The sequence below is a fragment of the Rhinoderma darwinii genome, chromosome 9 (assembly GCF_050947455.1).
Source record: "Rhinoderma darwinii isolate aRhiDar2 chromosome 9, aRhiDar2.hap1, whole genome shotgun sequence".
Lineage (NCBI taxonomy): Eukaryota > Metazoa > Chordata > Amphibia > Anura > Rhinodermatidae > Rhinoderma > Rhinoderma darwinii.
This window is the reverse complement of record NC_134695.1, coordinates 60,220,138-60,239,948: the sequence shown is the minus strand read 5'-3', so window position 1 is coordinate 60,239,948 and position 19,811 is coordinate 60,220,138. Positions and strand designations below refer to the sequence as shown.

General features: G+C 44.1%; 1 protein-coding gene across 1 annotated transcript in view; it reads left to right on the top strand.

Moving 5' to 3' along the window:
• LOC142660864 (transmembrane protein 178B-like) overlaps positions 1-19,811 on the top strand; it is a 20,770-nt gene extending 959 nt beyond the window's left edge. Inside the window, exons 2-4 of the mRNA XM_075837823.1 lie at positions 14,376-14,489; positions 16,496-16,633; positions 18,662-19,811. Of these exons, the coding sequence (XP_075693938.1) occupies positions 14,376-14,489; positions 16,496-16,633; positions 18,662-18,906 (497 nt within the window). The 3' untranslated portion in view covers positions 18,907-19,811. The remainder of the gene's footprint in view (positions 1-14,375; positions 14,490-16,495; positions 16,634-18,661) is intronic.

Below are 19,811 nucleotides of genomic sequence, written 5' to 3'. Positions count from 1 at the left end.
TCTGTAGGACCCCCTCAAGATCTAATGTCGTGCATTTACTTGGGGTTCGCCAGTGGAATACGTGACCGTCACCCAAAGGCGTAACTTGAAGCTTCGGGCCCCAATGCAAAATATATAACAGGGCCCCCACCTACCATATATCATTTATAATACTGGTGTCTTCTTTTGGGACAGGAGGGCATTTGGGCCCACTCAGGCTCCAGGGCCCAGGTGCGAGTGCTACCTCTGCACCCCCTATTGCTACACCCCTGCCGTCATTAGTGAGTGACTCTCATCGGCTCCATAGAAATGTACCAGTTTGGACTGATCACAGCTGAATGGGTCCAGGTGTTGCCCAAATGGCATGACCCTTCTTTTGACCGAATGGCATAACCCCCTCTTTTAACCAATAAATGAAACCCCTTTATTGACTAAGTGCTAAGACCCCTCTGTTGATCGACTGGCGTGATCTCTCCGTTGACCAAATAACGAGCACCCTCTCTTGACTAACTGCAAGGACCCCCTCCGTTGACCCAACGGCGTGACTGCCTGTGTTGACCAAGTGCTAGGACCCCTCCGTTGACGGTATGGCGGGTCCGCTCTGTTGACTGCATGGCGGGATTCCTTTATTTGCTGTATTCCCGAGATCCCTTTGTTTACAACGTGCCGTGAGCCCATTTATTTGCCAGCTGCTGGGAACCTCTTTAGTAACCTAATGCCAGGAGCCAAAATACAGGGTTGCCGCCATTTCCCAAGTTCTAGTGACCTGTTCAATTACAAGTGTGACGGATCCCGTTCCCAGGACTCATTCGTTTACCAGCGACCTGAACCCCTTCATGTCCCGTACCCCTTTTTCCATATAGTGCCATTTTTTTATTTTTTTTTGCTGAGTTCAGGGAACCAACTTGTTTATCTGGAGTTCTGGAACTACATTTTGGGGAACTCTTCATATACTCAATGCTGGGAAACTTTTCCGTTTGCAGGACCCAATTATTGAGGCCCCATGATCTTCTGACATGTCTATATCCCATGCCCTTCATGCACGGATTTTACCGCATGGTATAGTCACCTCGGGACCCAGGTAACACATAAGGGTGTCCTTTTTTTATTTTGCGCCCATATCACTTGTGTCTAGTGATGACCCCATGCATGGGAGGGGGTGAATACCATTGGACTGTTATTTACCTCATAATATCCGGGTCTATGAAAGGGGGGGGGGGGCAGTTATTCTGACCGTTATGTGTGGGGTCCATTAATGAGGACTTAATGGGCAGTGGAGATGGATGGATGGATGGATGACTTGATGTCCTACAGACTCATAATAAGAGGCTGGTAATTATAAATTGGAGTCGTTCATAGCTGGAGGTCTCTTGGGGTAGCCACCGGGATGATCTGTATGCGTTGCGTCTAATAGGGCAGGTTGTTTTGTGTATTAATCCTGATACATATCTGCTTATGAGTCTAAACCGGTGGTCTGCATCCTGCTGGGGCATGCTGGGAATTGTAGTTGCCAAAGAGCAGGGCAGCCACCTGCTCTAGATAGACAGGTATGTGTTACACAGGTCAATCGCTTTTACCCAAGGTTCTCATACTAAACGTTATTGGATGACCTCGGACTCTTCGCCTTCCTATCATCATCCATAGAAAGCGTCCGGAAAGCAGCGCACCATACTATCACGCTGGCACGCTGAGAAGGTGACATACATTTCTCAATCACTTAATGAGCTGATATTTTAGGAGATGGAACGATCTAGATAAAGGGAACGGAGCGAAACGTGAAGATTTCTTCACGCTACAGTAAATACCACTCCCGGGTTATCCATTAGGAAGAAATGGTGATAAAATGATGTCATCACTAATTCCACACATGTGAGATCAGTAAACAGTGGCGACGAGTCGACCGGAATCTAGACTATAAATCTCCAATTAAAGAGTTTTGCGTAAATGACGGCGAATTTACAATTACTTTTTCTACTTTGAAACCATTGCAAGGGGGAATCGTGGGATCCTGTATCTTTGTAATACAATGTAATGCTAAAGGGGTCCTGCAGGAATATATATATAGAGCGACTTTACATACATTTCCTTTATACTGCTGCGCTATGGATCGGATATATCATCAAGTTCTTGCATATATAAAGGTTTAACATGATCATATAACATTTGGCGACTCCGAAAATGAACGCAGATGTAGCAGAGTTAAGTCTTTCATTTGGCAGAAATCTTTGATATATAGCACAGTGTTACCTGTGATTTTACATAGGGCTATAGGTAAAATTACTGCGTTATCTTAAAGGGATACTATACTTTTATTAAAAACGGCCTCCTAGGTCGGGGTGCAACTTCTGGATTTTGATTCTACCTCCCCGTTTACAAAGTAAGGGCTCATGCACGCGGTCGTATTATGGCTCTGCATTGGAGCTGTACAGAGCAGTATTAAGGCCCCCATATCATTCTATGGGACCTAGAAGCCTCACTACGCCTACAGCTCCGCACTATGGAAGCGCAGGGACTCCGTGTGTTGCCGTATAGGCTCCGTGCACACAGGAGGGCAGATCCCAGACATCCTGATGGGGCGCATATTATTAAATTGAACCCTATACTGGTTACTGCCTATGGAGCAACGTTTTATTTTTCACCGCACCCCCTTTAACCACAATGCTTTATGATAATGCAACACCATGAGTTAAAGTTCAGCTCTGCTACATACGTAATGTCTATATGTTATATCAATGGTGTCTAAACGGTGTCTCTTAGTGCACTGCAAAACTACAACTCCCAGCATGCACTGTCCTTATTCTATATAGATAAATATGTATGTGTGGACTGCAGCAGGCTGCTGAGGGGAGGGTGCTGCTCATAGACTGTAGTGCTGTCCGCTGCTGTCCATGGTGCTGAATGTGAAGCCTGGCAGTATGAGCACAGAGAGACCTGTAAAGGGTTATGGATGTGCCCGGCCATAAATGAGCGCTATGTATAAAAGCACGGGCGTTTTTCCAGAGCTGTGCGTGTTAACCCCTGGCAACCTTGCGCCCGGGTATGGCAGAGGAATGTCGGGATGCCACTTCCCTCATGTTAATAATGTGATTCTCACACATGTGCTATATTTATACCTAGAGAAAATTGTACTCCGTGCTAAGAAGTCACGTTCCGAACCTGACGGGGGGGGGGTTGCACAAATCTATTGATAAGACAATTCAATGTGTGACATGCTTTCTTGACTCTTTCAGTGCCAGCGGGGGGTAAGTAACCGGCCCGATGGCGGAAGTAAGAGGTGAAGTAAATAAGGTTGTGATTTAAAGGGATGTATCACCACATAACTAGACAGATTTGCCATGGAGGAGTTTAGGAAAAAGCAGGTGACAACCCCTGTGGGAAGTTCGATGGCAGCCATATTGGTTGTCACTCAACTGAATTTGGTTGTCCGTTTTAGAAATACCATTTTGTTAGGATTATTCTACGGTAAGCAGATCATAGTGTCCTGCTGCTGCGACCCTCAGCGATCAGTTATAACCTGGGGGTGAACCCTGCAGAAAGTGTTACATTTACCTGCAGCGCCACCACAGGGGAATTAAGGAATTGCAATATTCTCATTCAAATCAAACGTGCTGAAGAAGTAATGCATGGACGTGCTGGGTCCTCCAGAACAAGACGCTCTTTGACATCCTTTTAAGTGGACACGTCAATGGTATTTTTTTTTTGTAATTCTGTATGAAAGTTATATCGAAATAGAGAATACCCCAAACATAGACTCCCCATACACCTAGGACTAGCATTTCGCACCCCGACCCCCTCATTGTAGGGGTTGTCCACTACCGAACAACTGATGACCTATCCACCAGATTGGTCATCAGTATATGATCGGTGTGGGTCCGACACCCGCACCGATCAGCCTCCCCGGCTGCCTGCAGGCACCGGATGTTATTGCACAGTATGCAGTGTACAGAGCCGGAAGCAGATGGTTCCATACGCTGCATAGCGGCCGTGCTGCAGAACAGTAACTCTGATCCTATTCACTTGAATAGTAGCACTGCAGCTCGGCGGCTATTCCGGAGCCATCTGCTTCCGGCATGGACGTCCGGTGCCGGAGCAGCTGATCGGTGCGGGGTCCAGGTGTTGGACCTGCATCGATCATACACTGATTACCTATCCTATAGGTCATCAATTGTCTGGTAGTGGACAACCCCTTTAACACACACATTTGGCTTATAGGTGTCCAGTTGGAGGGCTTTACAATCCTACGTCGGTACCATTTAGATTTTTCGTCTACTTTTATTTTTTCGGTCTTAGTTGATTTTTTAGTTCTTATTTTTTAACCTAGAGCTGTGACCAGAGCCTGCAACGTAGATACAGTATCCACAGGGAAGTAACATGAAATCCAACTTCTATATTATTACAGGCTCTGTCCCTCCCCTATGCTTTACACTGCAGCTTTCCTTATTCAGATTGACTCCTGTATATTATCCCATGGCTCAGCGCACGGAGAGCTGATCTCTATTACATAAAGGATGGAATCATTAAAAACTAAGACACATATACTGAGGCAAATGAGCCTTCGCAACGAGAATCCTGAAGATCTGCTTCACTGTCTTTGGAGGTGGCGGGAGGACCATTGTGGTCCTGTGAAACCGTACCTAGATCAACATAGAACTTTATAGTGATCTAAATTTGGTTCCGTATAACCCCAGTGGTCCAGGGATTGTGGCCATAACATTGGCGCTAAAATATTGATGAGTGATAAGCGGCACCCAGACACCCCTGGCGCTACTTATCTCCAGAAGAGAACAGAATAATAATATTTAAAAATATCACCTGTCAGATCCTTGGTGTGAACGGTCTATCAGCTCCCATATATTAAATTGTTGGTAGACCCTGTAGATAAAAATATCTAGCAATTTAACTCATTTATATGCTTCTTAGTTATCTGTTTATGGGAAAGCTGGGTGACAACCGATATTACATGAACAGCTCCAACATGGGTTGTCACCCAGCATTTCTAGACTCCTGAATGGCATCTAGTTACGCAGTGATTCATTCCCTCCTTTTTGCAGTTTTGCCATTCTGGAATGTGGGAAAGCGGAGTGTCATCACTTAAAGAGGTTTTTGACAGGAACAGATATACTTGAAGAAATGGAAAGCAATTGCTCTGTATCACTACACATATGAAAGTCGTCCGAACCCGTGCGACTGGCCGACTATCTAATGTGTATGTCCCGACCTTCCCCCAACGCCAGATATTGGGGAAAGAAGGATCGGGCGTGCTGTATTTCAAGATGCCGATTCTTGGTTCTATATAGGTTGTCAACGTGGTCCGGTACGATAGAGAATGACGTATCCCGCCTCCCTCCCCCTCTTGAGCTTGTGCTCCCTAAAATCAGCACTATGGTCCTCGGATTGACCGCACAGGGGTCTGATGTTCAGTGTATTTATGATAATGAACTCGCGTGACACGATTACTCACACGGTTGAGGTTTCCCTGAATTCTACCGTCTTTATACCCGTGTTCAGATGAATGCCGGATATTGCGGAAACGGACTATTATTAGTGCAGCGCTGATCTGATGCTGCATCGTACGTCCCGAGCTCCCTGGGATTATCCGCTCTGTGTTTTTTACCGTCTCAATACCCAAACGTTCGGGGGGGGGGGGGTGCAGTAAAAAGGACCTCTCAACTCTCCTTACTTGTCTGTTTTAGTAATATTCCTCATGAAATACCAATTCTAGAGCGTTTTTTCTTGGAAATCTTCGTTGTGCTGTTCCCCTGTTATTCCTCCTGGAAATGTATGATTGAACTGACAATTGGGCATTACCATCCCCTTATCGTACGCAGTCTGACATGGTCAGCACTGATTGGACGGTGTCAGAGTATGTAGGGACACGCCTTATTGACAAGGGAACTGGTCACGCCTAATTGTCAATTTATTTATACATTTTCAGGAGGAACAACAGAGCACTGGCACAAAGAAGAGTTCTAAGGAAATATGCTCCAGTATCGTTGTTTTTATGGAGAATACAAGAATTAACTTAAAGTAGACCTGTCGGGAGAGGTGACCTAACCGTGATATCCTATATGTAATACGCAGTACTAGAAGCTGAGATATAGGGAGCTGTTTGGTGGGGTCCTCACACTGTAGAGCTGCTGTAGCTGCCCTGGAGCCTGCCTGTGAAATGGATGAAACACAGTCACCAGGGATTTCCTATTCTTGACAAAACATGAAATAAAATTTGTGGGGCTCTGTAAATCCGCTATTAATCATTGATCACCCCTATGTATCCTCCATTTTGCTGGCAATCACTGGGACAGCTGTGTGAGGACCCTATAAAACAACTCCATATATCTAAGCTTCCTGAAACTAAATTGTTGTGGGTGCGACAGCCGCCATAGAAATTCTGGGCTCTTGACAAGTCAAAATTTGTCGTCCGTCCGTCCCCCCACGCCCTACCATTCCCAATAATAATAAATAATAGTGAGGTCAGCGATGGAAGAGCATGGCGGCAGTGACTGGGGGGGGTGGTGTGAGGACAGGGCCTTCCAATAATACTTGATCTATAAAGCTGATTGAAAAGAAGTAAACAGGAAAACGGGACGTGATGTGTCAACCCTGCAAGGAGGGATATTGATGTTAAAGTGTACCTGATGGAAAAAAAACAGGAAACGGCACCACGCTCTACCACAGGTTGTGTGTGGTATTGCAGTACAGCCCCATTGAAGTGAATGGGACTCAACTGCAATACCACACACAACCTATGGACAGGTGTGGCGCTGTTTTTGGAAGAAAGTTGCAGTTTTTCTTATGCCTTTAACTACGGTCACACCTTTTTTTTATTTATTTATTTCTTTTTTTTATGTTTTAATTTAGGCTTTTTAATATTACTTTACCAATCAAGATATATTAATGAATTGTTTAAAAGGAAATTCTTTATTGTGTTGAGCGAAGCAATCAAATATAACCCAGCATAGATCCTACCCATGAGCAGAGCTTTTAATCCCTTATAATCCACTAACTGCTATCCTTTTACCCTGGATGCAGGATGACGATAATTTGTAAGGATGCCAAATTCTAACTCTCGCATCTCATTCCACTTACTATTAGAGACCGGCTTATAATTAAGGATCTATACTGATATCTTCTTACACGTGGAGAACAGGTGTCGCAGCATTAGCTACTTACAGGAACCGTTTATCTTCTCTCCACTTGCTGTTCAGTTTGGTGACATCTATTGTCCCCTGTTATCAGCCATTTCATTCTGGATAGAAGCTGGCTGTAGCGTTACTGACAGGAATTTCTGAAAAATGGCTGCCTGACAGGATCACGATCTCAAATAATGGTAAGTTTGGGAAACTTCAAGATGTTTAGGCCTGGGGGCTACATGAGGACTCGCTGTTGGCTAAATGCTCCTTTGGCCCCAATTATGTGTGTATTGGTAGCCCATGCACTCAGATCTGTGATGTACTGATCCATAAGGTGCCACCAATTATATTATTTATTTATAAAGAATCCATGAGTAAAAAAATTTTTAAAGGAGCATTTCTGGGAAATTTCTTCTAGAACAGCTTCTAAGAAGACCCACATTGTGGTACTTTGTGTAAATGTACCGCCTCTTTAAATAATACCCCCCCCCCCTCCCAAAAAAAAAAAATATATATATATATATAGTGGTCTTCATGGCCTAATTGGTGAAAGTATATTGCAAAATCAGATGACCTTAGTAAACACGTGACCCTCTCTCCGCTGACCTTCCATCTGCTACAGTCTTTTTGTAAGGACTCTATTGTTTTTTTCCAGGGCGTTCCACCTGTTTCGCCATATGACACCTTGAGTCAGTTGGCCGTTGTGTAAGTACATCTGTGTCAAAGCCTCGAGGTGGCCAAATAGAGACGTGAATACACCAGAGATGGTTTCCAGCCCCGCTCTTCACACCTGTCCTAAAGTCTCACTAGCGTGTCCCAAGGAGCCTATGGGGTTGTCTACTTAAGAAAACCCAATTTTATACACCCTTTTAGGGAATTCTGAGTTAAGAGGGGAGGGGGGTCCTCTGGCCAAGAGTTGAGGATCCTGAACAGAAATTGGGGAGTGGATACAAAGAGCGTCTCTCGCTCTGGAGGACCTGTCCTGTCCTGCATTACACAGACAACCGATTCATATGAATGGACATTTTGTAATGCTTCATTTCCCCTGCTGTGGCGCTGCAGAGAAGTTGAACACTTAGGCCCCAATCACACGACCGTAATTACGGACCCATACAGTTCTATTGGCTACGGACACCTTTCCTTTTATTTACGGAGAGATGTCCGTGCTCAAAAAATTATAGAACATGTCCTTTTTTGGGCCGTAATTATGGCACAGACATGCCCATATGGGAGCTTCCGTAAAATTCATGTTGGCATCATTTGCATCTTTTTTTCTTCTTTTTTTTTAACGGATCCGTATATATGGACACCCTTCTGTATGTACGGATGACTACGGATCCGTATTTATGGACATTATTTTGGGATAGGTGAAAATACGGTCGTGTGCATGGGGCCTTTCTGTCCGGTTTCCCCACAGATTACAGCTGATTACTGAGGGTCCCAGCAGGGGGACAGTTTGTGATCATTTTATTGCCAAAGCACCCTTCTAAGAAGCGTCCTACTCGATCTTTGGCCGGATTCCACCCGAATCTCCCATTGAAGTCAATGGAAGGAGGAATTTTCCTGATGGCAGGAAAAATTCTGCGGCGGATTTTGTGGCAGGACCCGCTGCGCAAAATCAGCCGTGTGAACTTACCCTATGACGACACATCTACAAATAAGTATATTTATACCAGGACTGGTCAAATCCACTGGCTCCTGAAGTTACCCTAAAGGACTCCTAATGTCTGCAGTATTATGTTCACACCCATCATTAACAGCTGCTCTCCCCAAATAGTGTTAACAATGACTCCACAACCACTTTACAGCCTTTGTTCACCTTTGAACACTACTTTACTACACTACTTTACTTTACTACAGTTTACTTATAAAAACATATCTACATATAATGTTTTTGCAAATTCTTTACTTTTCTTGCAATATTTGACATTGTGTATTCTATAGCAGCCTTATCCAGAGCTGCATTTATAATTATGCGTATTTCTAAGCTCACATGTACTGGCAATCCCTGCTTCTTCTTCTTTGTTTCTACAAAGCATTTCCTGTATATTTACATTCTGGGAAGTGTAGTCTTTAGCTGAACTTCTACACAGTGCCTGCTGTAATCTATTGGAGGTGTGTCTGTCAACAGTGTTGACTGATTCCTGCAGAATTGTGAATGCAGCTCTGGATGAGAATAAACTATGATACAGGCTGTATTTCAGGGTAAGTTCATGATAAGTAAAGTATTTTGAAACTTTCACCATGGAGGCAGATCACGCCACTGCTATGGGGCCATGATGAGAAGGGAGGGACATAGAGCCTTAGCGTTTTCCTGCACCCACCACTAGGTGGACCCTGCTCCTTCCAAACTCCTCCTAGCTGCTGTCTTTCGACTGGGAGACCGGTGGGGTCCCAATGGATAGGTGAAAAATTCTAAAGGCTGGAATACCCCTTTTTAAGCCAGAATCATTAACAAGGAGTGCACCATGTTCATAAATCTGCCAAACACTGCACAGGGGGAGAGATTTGATCATACTACTCGCACAGTGCATCAGTATTACCAGAGCTCCCCCTATAAAGATCTGTTATAAATTTACAGTGAACATTAATTTATTAAAAACGTTGTCTATTAGTCGGAGCTCTCAGTGGGGGATGGGGCCCATACTAAGTTTTGCTATGGGGCCCCTATGATTTCTGTGTACGCTCCTGCTCAGAGACATGAGTTGCGCAGCAGATGAATATGTAGTAAGTTGTACTGTACAGTTGTATGTGTTATTTGTGGTGCACTTCTCCTTTAAGATTGCATGAGCTTTGCTAATGAGCCCTGGACACATCTAGAACATAATGCATTTTTTTTCTGTGGGCTCATTAAATATTTAAATGGATGTTATATGATGAAGTCAGCAAGTTACATGTCGAGACTTTGGATAAGTATTTCCTTTAGCTTGGTCATTTAATTAAGATGGCATCAGTGTTTCCAAGCCGCAGTATGAAATGCTATTTCAAGTGATTCGTTCGATGCATTAGTGAACATGGGCACACATCAAGCTGAGACTGGCAGCAGTCCAGGCAGCGCTGAGCTAAATCTCCTATGGTGAGGAAATGTTCCTGATTTAGGGTAGAATACTTATGAATGAGGATGTCATATCAACTATTTAAAGGGCCAGTAGACCTTTTAATATACAATGGCATCCAAGATAAATCCTAGAGATGACAATAAGAGGAATTGTAACCAAAGATGTACAAGGAGGGGGAGGGCATAGCAAAAATAAACGGTCAATATCAATCGTGCTTGTATCCCTATTTACCACCCCTTGAGGAAGAGAAGGGTAGTCATCCTCTTCTTAATTGCAAGAGTTGTAGTATCTAGAAAGAAGGGTTCACAACATCTATGGTAAAGGGGATGGGGCAACCAATTTTGGGGCGCTTTTTTTTTTTTTTTCCCCTACATGACCGTTTCATGGAGTGCGTCTATGGTATATGCCCTATGTTTAAAGGCATTCTGTCACCAAGACGGACCTGTATCTATTAGATGCCTTCTTGACACTAACCTAGTCGATTCAGTAACAACAACGAGACATCCCCATGGCCCATAGAACACCTGTTATACCCGCATACTGACCGCCTTCTGTTTATATACGGTGGGCGGTTCATGTCCTTAAAGCATCCGCCATAGTAAATTTACAGCACGGGTTTAAGATTGCTGCCTGATTTGAGTACCCGATAGTCGTAGAGTGCCAGGGACCCTGAAGAGAATACAGAATCATTTTTCAATTCTGTCTTCTTTGTACTCGCACAACGCTCAATGAGCGCTGTGTATAGAAGAGAGGCAGTGGTCGCGCCTGACTGGTCACATGATTGCCGGGATGCCAATGGTAGGAGGCTGCTGCTGGCGCAGCTCTAACATTGACCACTGTCACTATAAGGGTATTTTCACACGCAAACGCAAAATACGTCTGAAATTACGGAGCTGTTTTCAGGTGAAAACCGCTCCTGAATTTCAGACGTTTTTGCAAGTAATCGCGTTTTTCGCGGCGTCCATTACTGATGTAATTGGAGCTGTTTTTCAATGGACTCAATGAAAAACGGCTCCAAAAACGTCCCAAGAAGTGTCCTGCACTTCTTTGACACGGGCTTATTTTTAAGCGCAGTCTTTTGACAGTGACGCGTAAAATTACACCTCGTCTGAACAGAACATCGTAAGACCCATTGCAAGCAATGGGCAGATGTTTGCAGACGTATTGGAGCCGTCTTTTCAGGCGTAATTTGAGGCGTAAAACGCCTGAATTACGTCTGAAAATAGGTCGTGTGCACGTACCCTAACAGGGATGATTTCCTCTGCCCCAGTTACACTGGAAAAGTATAGTGTGAAAAAAATAACCTAAAATAATAAAGTCCCCCAATGGTCTTATTTGACCTTTTGAGGGACCGACCATCATAATGGGAAAAAAATAATTATTCGCAAAAATCACTTTTTGCTAGCCCAACAAATAAAAAAAAGTTAGATGCTTTTTGAAGTGGTACAAACATTGTATAATCTTCATCTAAAGGGCAGCTGTGGCTGTAATTATCCATTAGGAAAGCCCTTGAGACTCCATAACGAATAATTTAGCTAGGTGGCACCAAAATAAGTTCAGACCGCTACCCGGCAGCAGGCATGGCTACCACAGGAAACCATGTTAGTTACCATGCACTTCTGGTCCCCTATATTACTGAAGCACTAGTGTAGTGAACCAGGTGGTTGGCAAAAAATATACATCCCCTTTAAAAGCGTTGTCTCCTCAACCAGGCTAGCGATCTAAAACCCACTGTGAACAGTTCATGTCGGCAAGGAAAGTTGCGGCTGACAATGAATTTCTACCCCAGCGGCCACTGCGAGGGAAATGTACTATTAGAATATGTTCACACGGCCTATTTTCGGTCCGTAAACGCCCAAAAAACGCTCAAAAAATCAGATGCAGCACGCCTCCAAACATCTACCCATTGATTTCAATGGGAACACAATGTTCTGTTTTGAAAAACAGCCGCGTAAAAAAACGGCCGCGAAAAAGAAGTGCCTGTCACTACTTTAGCGGTTTTTGGAGCCGTTTTTCATTGACTCTATAAAAAACAGCTCCAAAAACGCCCGTAAAAAAACAGAGCGAAAATCGCGAGTGGTTCAAAAAACGTCTGAAAATCAGGAGCTGTTTTCCCTTAAACAGCTCCGTATTTTCAAACGTTTTTGAGTTTGCGTGTGAACATACCCTAACTGCTGCTACACAGACATGAATGACAGACCATTTAATACACGGATGGAACAAGTCCACTTTAGGGCCTGTTCACACCTGCATCATTGTTTTTGTTCGGCTCTGTCAGAGGAGCCAAACAACTAGAATACCGGAAGTGCGGGTCCGTTGTATGACTGACACCATCGGCGCCTGTCAGAACCCTTTGACTTTAATGAGTTCCGTCAAGGTATCCGCGGTTTTACCGGAAACCATAGGGCAGCATGCTGTGCTACGGTTCATGGCATTTTCAGGCAGATCTGAGATGGAGGCCCCTAATGAACCCTTAGGCCTCATTTATCAAAACTGAGTAAAACTTGGCATGTTGCCCATAGCAACCAATTACAGTCCATCTCTCATTTTCCTAGAGCAGTGTAAGAAAAGAAAGCTGAGCTCTGATTGGTTGTTATGGGCAACAAGGCCAGCTTTACACAGGCAGTTCCAATAAATGAGGCCTTTAGACCATATCGAAGAACAATATTCAGAAAATGTTTCACTCATATTGAAATAACATAAATACCAGGCATATGGAGGAAGCCAGAGATGATTTTTGCAGTGAACTTGTGTGTAATGTGGTTTATGAACGCAGATGGAGGATAGATCTAGCTGTGGCAGTCCGCCAGGTCTGCTGGCTGTAGACTGGATGCATTAGGATTGCTCTGGCACCAGCGAGCTGTAGAGTTATGACAAACTCTTCTCTTCTGACAGCTTCACAAATGCACGGTCCTACTATACACACTGCAGCTCCAAAATTCTCTAAGGCTATGTTCACACTCAGTGAGCAAAAACTTCTTAAAATATGGAGCTGTTTTCAAGGGAAAACAGCTCCTGATTTTCAGACGTTTTTTAAGCCACTCACGATTTTCGTGGCGGTTTTTACGGACGTTTTTTTCTAGCTTTTTTTCGATAGTCTATGAAAAACGGCTCCAAAAAACGTCCCAAGAAGTGACCTGCACTTCTTTTTTGCGGCCGTTTTTTTCCGCGTGATAAAAACCACCGCGAAAAACGCTCCGCCATTTTCCCATTGAAATTAATGGGCAGATGTTTGGAGGCGTTCTGCTTCCGATTTTTCGGGTGTATACAGCCCAAAAAATGGCCGAAAATAGGGCGTGTGAACATACCCTAACCCTTCTCTACTCGCTGGAATCCACCACAGAAAATTGTTAAACCCCAACAAACCCTTATATGTGACTGAGCATTAATTGTAGCGTTAACCCAAACATTTGCGGCTAGGAAAAATTGAAATTCTGCTCCTGTTCTGTTTTATATGTAAAGTATAAACCAAAAGTGAATCATTGTAGGTCCAAGATGTGGAATAGCAATGGAAGTAGAACATCTCCTAACCCTATTCTGACTCCAAGCGGAATATACGGGCACTCTTTGTTGTGCAATCTGTACCTGGCTGCCACCTTTCCCACCTAAAAATACCAGACGGTTTTGGGGTGTATATACACATGGTGTTTTTGGCCACAATTTTGCACAAATTCAGACAAAAAAAATACAACAAAGCAGGCATGTGTAAATATATCCTACCGTGGGTAAAAAATGGGTGTAGTTTTGGGGACATGACTTAACGTGTGTGATTTGTTAGGTCTGGGAGCCTTGGGCTGAGTTCACACAGATCTTGGTTGCAGATTTTACCCTTTGCAATGCAAAAGTGTGATCTCTGTGTCAAATCCGCGACTTGTGAACTTCGCTTTAGACATACAAAGACTCCTTGTAATGGTCACTATCCTTCTCCTCCTCCGCTCTTGGCTCCCGGGGGTCTGTGAGGGTCTCTGCTGCCTTGCCTGCTGCAATCTCCCGCCAGCTCCAATCTTACAGGTAGTAGCATTTGTATCCGGTTGCTCTTTAGACATTGCTTAAGGGAAGAAATCCACAATTGGTACAATTGCACCATCAAACAATCATATATACATGCCAAAATATGATCTAGAATATACATCAGGGGTCACATTATAAATCAATGCTGCATGAGATGCGATTTCCTCTCACTGTTGTCGAATACATTCTGTTACAGGAATCGTGGAACGCTGCACTCCAGTCCGATATCACTACACCTCCTCCTCGCTGCCATCAAACCTGCCAATCAATGTCACCAAGACAATCCGTCAAGATGAGTGGCACGCTTTGCGTAAGTATCCCACATCTGCATGCCCAGGCTACATATCAGTCTCTACTTTTACACCAGTCACAGGTAGGGCAAACTGACCAGCTGGGCACTGGGACCCTAATATAGACTAGTGGGAACTTTTAGGGCCGAGCTCCTGCAGCAGCTTCAGCATAGCTCTGGCCATGCCACTGGCTTTGTGCATACTTCATATATTCTGCTGTAATTATAACATGTTACATGGTGTCCGGGTTAGTAATGGGGTTTGTTATAGTCACCTACAAAAAATCCAATGTGACCACCTACTGAGCACCATTTTGTAGTTATTCGACCCCTGCACCGAAATGAACAGAAATTAAGATCTTCAGCATAGGGAGTTTCATCAAAGCTAAGAGAAGGATCGTACTATAGCGGGTGCTGATGTAGCAGTTGCACCCAAGCCCTGGAGCCCAAGGGGGCCCAGTGGCCCTTCTTCCATATAAAAAGACACCAGTATTATAAATGGCACCTGGTAGGGTAGATTTTTTTTCATTGGGGCCCAAGAGCTTCAAGTTTTACCGCTGACTAAGAGATATCCCAGTTATTTAACTCTGATCTCCCCCATGCACGTTCGGCTCAGCTATAATTGTATACTGCTTTATATGGAAGAGGGACGGGATGCAGTGGTTGAAACACCAAATATGAAAAATAAATTTGACCCTCTTGCTATAGTGTGGACATTAATCAGGTTTCACAGCCCAACAAATACTAGATCAGCAGCAGATCGGGCTGAAAACAGGATCAGACGTCAATTTAAAATTGATCAAGGGTGGCCTTAGACTGACCAATGTCTCGCTGATACCATTGCTTACTGGGACATATACCTGTCCTTGAATCCCTAAATGATGAACACCAACTTTCTCTAATTTCTGAGAATGTTTACCCAATTGGCCATGAGACCCCAGTATGGAAGAATAGCAGGGACTTCTTATCTGATAATGTAACTCATATATCTTGTCAAAATTGCTGCTCTCATCCAAGAACAATATCTTTGTGTCTAAACTCCGCCATAGAGTAGCCTCCTTTTAAAGGTTTCTGAATTATCCGACCAGCATTCTGGTATTTAACATTGGAATCATCATAGAGCTGCATTAACAATTCTGTAGGCTTCAGAGCTGTAATCTCTTAACGTTCCCTTCCTGTTCAGTGTCTGTCCAGACATTGCTATGCTGTTTTACTTGCTGAGAAGTCTTTGCATCGTGCGCTGTACTGTGCTTCTGGTGCAGAAAAGTATAAGCGCTTGTACATTTAACGGAATTGCTGCAGAAAATTTCTGCAGCAATTCCGTCGAAAGTCGTAAACTTTCCACTGCGGCAAAAAAACGCACCATTACCTGCGGTTTTGACTCCAGAAAATGGTGCGTATTTTGCTGCGTTTTTCTCAATGTTGGGGGATGGTGACATCTCCTCTGAAAAACGCAGCAATTCTGTCCGCTTTCTGCAGCAGGAATTGATATGCTGCGGTCCGAAAAATACCCCCCCCCCGCAGGTAAATTTCTGCTGAGAATATTTACGCAGCGCATGGATGAGATTTGTTAAATATCACCCACTTTGCTGCTGCTGTATTCTGCTGCGTATTTTCCATCCGCAATTCCGGACAAAAAATACGCAGCAATTCTGCTACGTGTGGACAAACCCTAACTGGGTTTTAGACACTCTGCTAAGCTGGATCTGTCCACAAGGTTGCTGACGGTTTCTAAGCTGTATTTTTTTTATCTAGATGACATTTATATATAACCTGTAATATGGTGTTCAGTGGTGGACATAGACCATGAACCATTGTGAAGCATGGCCAGTAAATGTTCTGATAGAATATACTGACATCCGTTGGAACCAATCATCTTTGTGCCATAGACATAATGGATCAGAACTGTAGTCCTGCCCATTGGCTGCTTTCGCTAGGCTTTATCAATATCATTTTGGCAGTGAATTTTCCAGTGCACCGGATCTGATCAATTAGTGACCTTTCTTTCTTCTGTTTCCCTCCCCCAGATCTGCGCCGGATGACGGCTGGCTTCATAGGCATGGCGGTCTCCATCATCCTGTTTGGATGGCTCATAGGCGTGTTGGGTTGCTGCAAGGAGCATGACCTAATGCAGTATGTGGCGGGGCTGCTATTCCTCATGGGAGGTGAGACGACTTTTCACTCCACTACAGGTCATGGAATAAGATAATTCTCGACTATCGACTTGTCTGCGAACAAAGAGATCATAGATTGATGATCGGCTCCTCCAGCTGAGGACACTGGGAGGAGGGGGGAGGGGTTGCTCTATATTCCTTTTTAAGAGGTCCTATGGGACCCCTCACAAATTACCTTGTCACTCTGGGCGTACTGTGATTTATTAAGTCTAGGCATACATGCTATTTATTCTTTTAGCAAAAGTTAAAGGGAATTTCCCCTAAAATAATGTGTCATATTCATTTCTTGAAAAGCTGTATAATATTCATTATGTCCGCCACCCAGCTTTCCTATTCTCCTGAAAGGCACTATTTAGGATATATTTGAATATGTTGTATTATTGGGTTTTTTTAAAGTCAGAGCTCCGCAGCATCATAACGTGCGCAAATATCACACATACGTCTGCAAGCAAAGTTGCATGTCAAAGAGATTTGACAAGCCGAGTATGAATAAGTCCTCGAAAGCTCATGCATGTGCACGCAGCAGATTTGTTGCAGAAATTTCACCCGAATTAGGCTCGCAGAAGTCCAGGCATATGCTGCAGAAACATTGGCATGTTCAGGTGTATACATTTCTGCACGTGTGAACACAGCCTTATAGCTCGCACTGGACAAGTAACCTCTGTCTGTAACGTCAATATACCCTTACTAGACGCGTTACGCGCAGATTGTGCTGTGGATTTTGAAATGGTGAAATCCACAGTGAACTTCTAGAACAGAATATCCGTGTGAAATAATGTTCAGCAGCATGTGGATTTTTCAACCGCAAGTCCGGACGGAAAATCCGCAACAAATCCACTACTTGTGCAAGGGCCTGATGAATAGTACGTAGGGGTCAAAAAAACAGAAGTCCATTCAGCCTGCAATGTTCATCCAGATTAAGGCAAAAAAAGAACAATTATTCCCCAACCTCAAATATGGCAATCATATAAGAACTCGATCAACAACCCATCTCCAATAATCTAGTGGCCATAACTTGTAATATTATTCCACTCAAAGACATCTAGGTCACGTTTATTGCTGCGTTTTCTCAGCGGTTTTCTCAGCCAGATGTTTGCTGAAAGCCAATACACTACAAATACATTTTTTGTTTTTCTTTACGTTTGGTGCGTTTTTTGGGGGCCATGCGGGGTTTTTTCTTTAGCGTGTTTGCTCTAGGTATGCTTTTTTTCAGCTGTTTTCCCAATAGGTTTCTTGATGTATGAAGGAAGCCTTGGGGTCAGTTCACACCGCTTTTTTTTTTTTTTTTTTTTTACGTGGAAACCGCATCGAAGTCGGCACAAAAAATGGGCCAAATCCCCCTTCATTGACTTCAATAGGAGGCAGAAGCATTTTCTTTCCTGGGTGGCTTTTGACCGCTCGCGGTGGAAAAAAAAGAAGCGTTCTCGTTCTTGGAGCGGTTTCCACCTCTGACATTCCATTGAGTCTGCTCTCACAGTAAGGCTGGGTTCACACGACCATGTTACGTCCGTAATGGATGGAACGTATTTCGGCCGCAAGTCCCGGACCGAACTCAGTGCAGGGAGCCGGGCTCCTAGCATCATAGTTATGTACGATGCCATGAGTCCCTGCCTCACTGCGGGACAACTGTCCCGTACTGTAATCATGTTTTCAGTACAGGACAGTAGTTCCACGGAGAGGCAGGGACTCCTAGCGTCCTAGCTCCCTGCACTGTGTTCGGTCCGGGACTTGCGGCAGAAATACGTTCCGTCCATTACGGACATAACATGCTCGTGTGAACCCAGCCTAAGGCTACAAGCACACGTTGCGGAATTTGGTGTTTGGTTTTGGTCTGGAGTTTCACCGATAAACGCAGGTAAAATCCGAGGGCATCTGGAAAATGGGCATGAAAAATTTGAAGCCGTGTCTCCCGTATTTCACATGTGCCTGTCCCAGATCACTAAACTTAGGCTCCACAAAAAGATCCCATTCTCATAGCAGTGTATTAATTATGTATTGCTCTTTTTTTATTTCTTTTAGGAACTTGCTGTATCATCTCCCTCTGCACCTGTGTAGCCGGCATAAATTTTGACCTGTCTCGGTATCCACGCTCTGTGTATGGTTTACCAGAAGACATCAGCCACGGGTATGGTTGGTCAATGTTCTGTGCCTGGGGCGGGCTGGGACTCACCCTTCTCTCCGGATTCCTCTGCACTTTGGCTCCATCGCTTAGTGCTTCCCAGTCTGCCGTTCACAAGCCACGGCAGGAGAATGGGGCAGTGTGACCTATGGACGGGAGCAGATATGAACATCCCCTCGAAAAGGGCATGCCACCGGACTGAGGCACTCGTATCCTGCTAAGGAAGTTGTTCTGTTCAACTTGTGTGTCTGACCATGTGATTGCTTGTGAAAATTACAGAGGTTCGAACTTCATGTTAACAAAAGGGAAATATGGGAACAGGTTACATGGCCAGAAGGGAATTACGGACTCTCTCTCTACCGGGAAATGCCACAGATGAAGTTCCACCTTTAGGTGCTGACATGGTAAACGTCTAAGGCAAGAATCGGAAGTGACGTTATTGGCAGGAGTCATCTAAAGGTTCCTTGTGGTTCTAGAGAAGATACTTCTTTCCTCCTTGTACAGAGACATTAATCAGTTTGGTGCAGCTAAATGACCATTGCCTAAAGGTTCAGTGTTTGGGAATTTTGTATACACACATATATATAGAAATATAACAACAGGTAACTGATTTTTACATGTTTTAATACAGTCCTCAAAACCGCCTTACACATCCATAATTGGCCCTGCAAAAAATATTCCAGTTTCAGATTCCGTCCTGAGTTTAGTGCTTCGGCACAACATCGGGACAAGGATACATTAGAAAACATACAGACCTCCTGCCGTGCCTTCTGAGTAGGTCTCCTCAACCTACAGCAAACTCAGGCTCCATCCAGGATGCTTTGGGAATAAGGTAAAAGAATTAATAGGAATCATTACAATAACAAAGCGATCAAACGGTCACGATCGGAGGCTCCAGCAGATGAGAAGGACTGAAAGCCTTGTGGGGGTTGGGAATTTGTCAAGTTTAAGGTGGGAGGAGGGAATATGTGATTCTAGACACCTTCTTAAGGTGATGTAATAATGTACATGTGGTCCCATCACATCTTATAAAAAGCACATGATAAATTG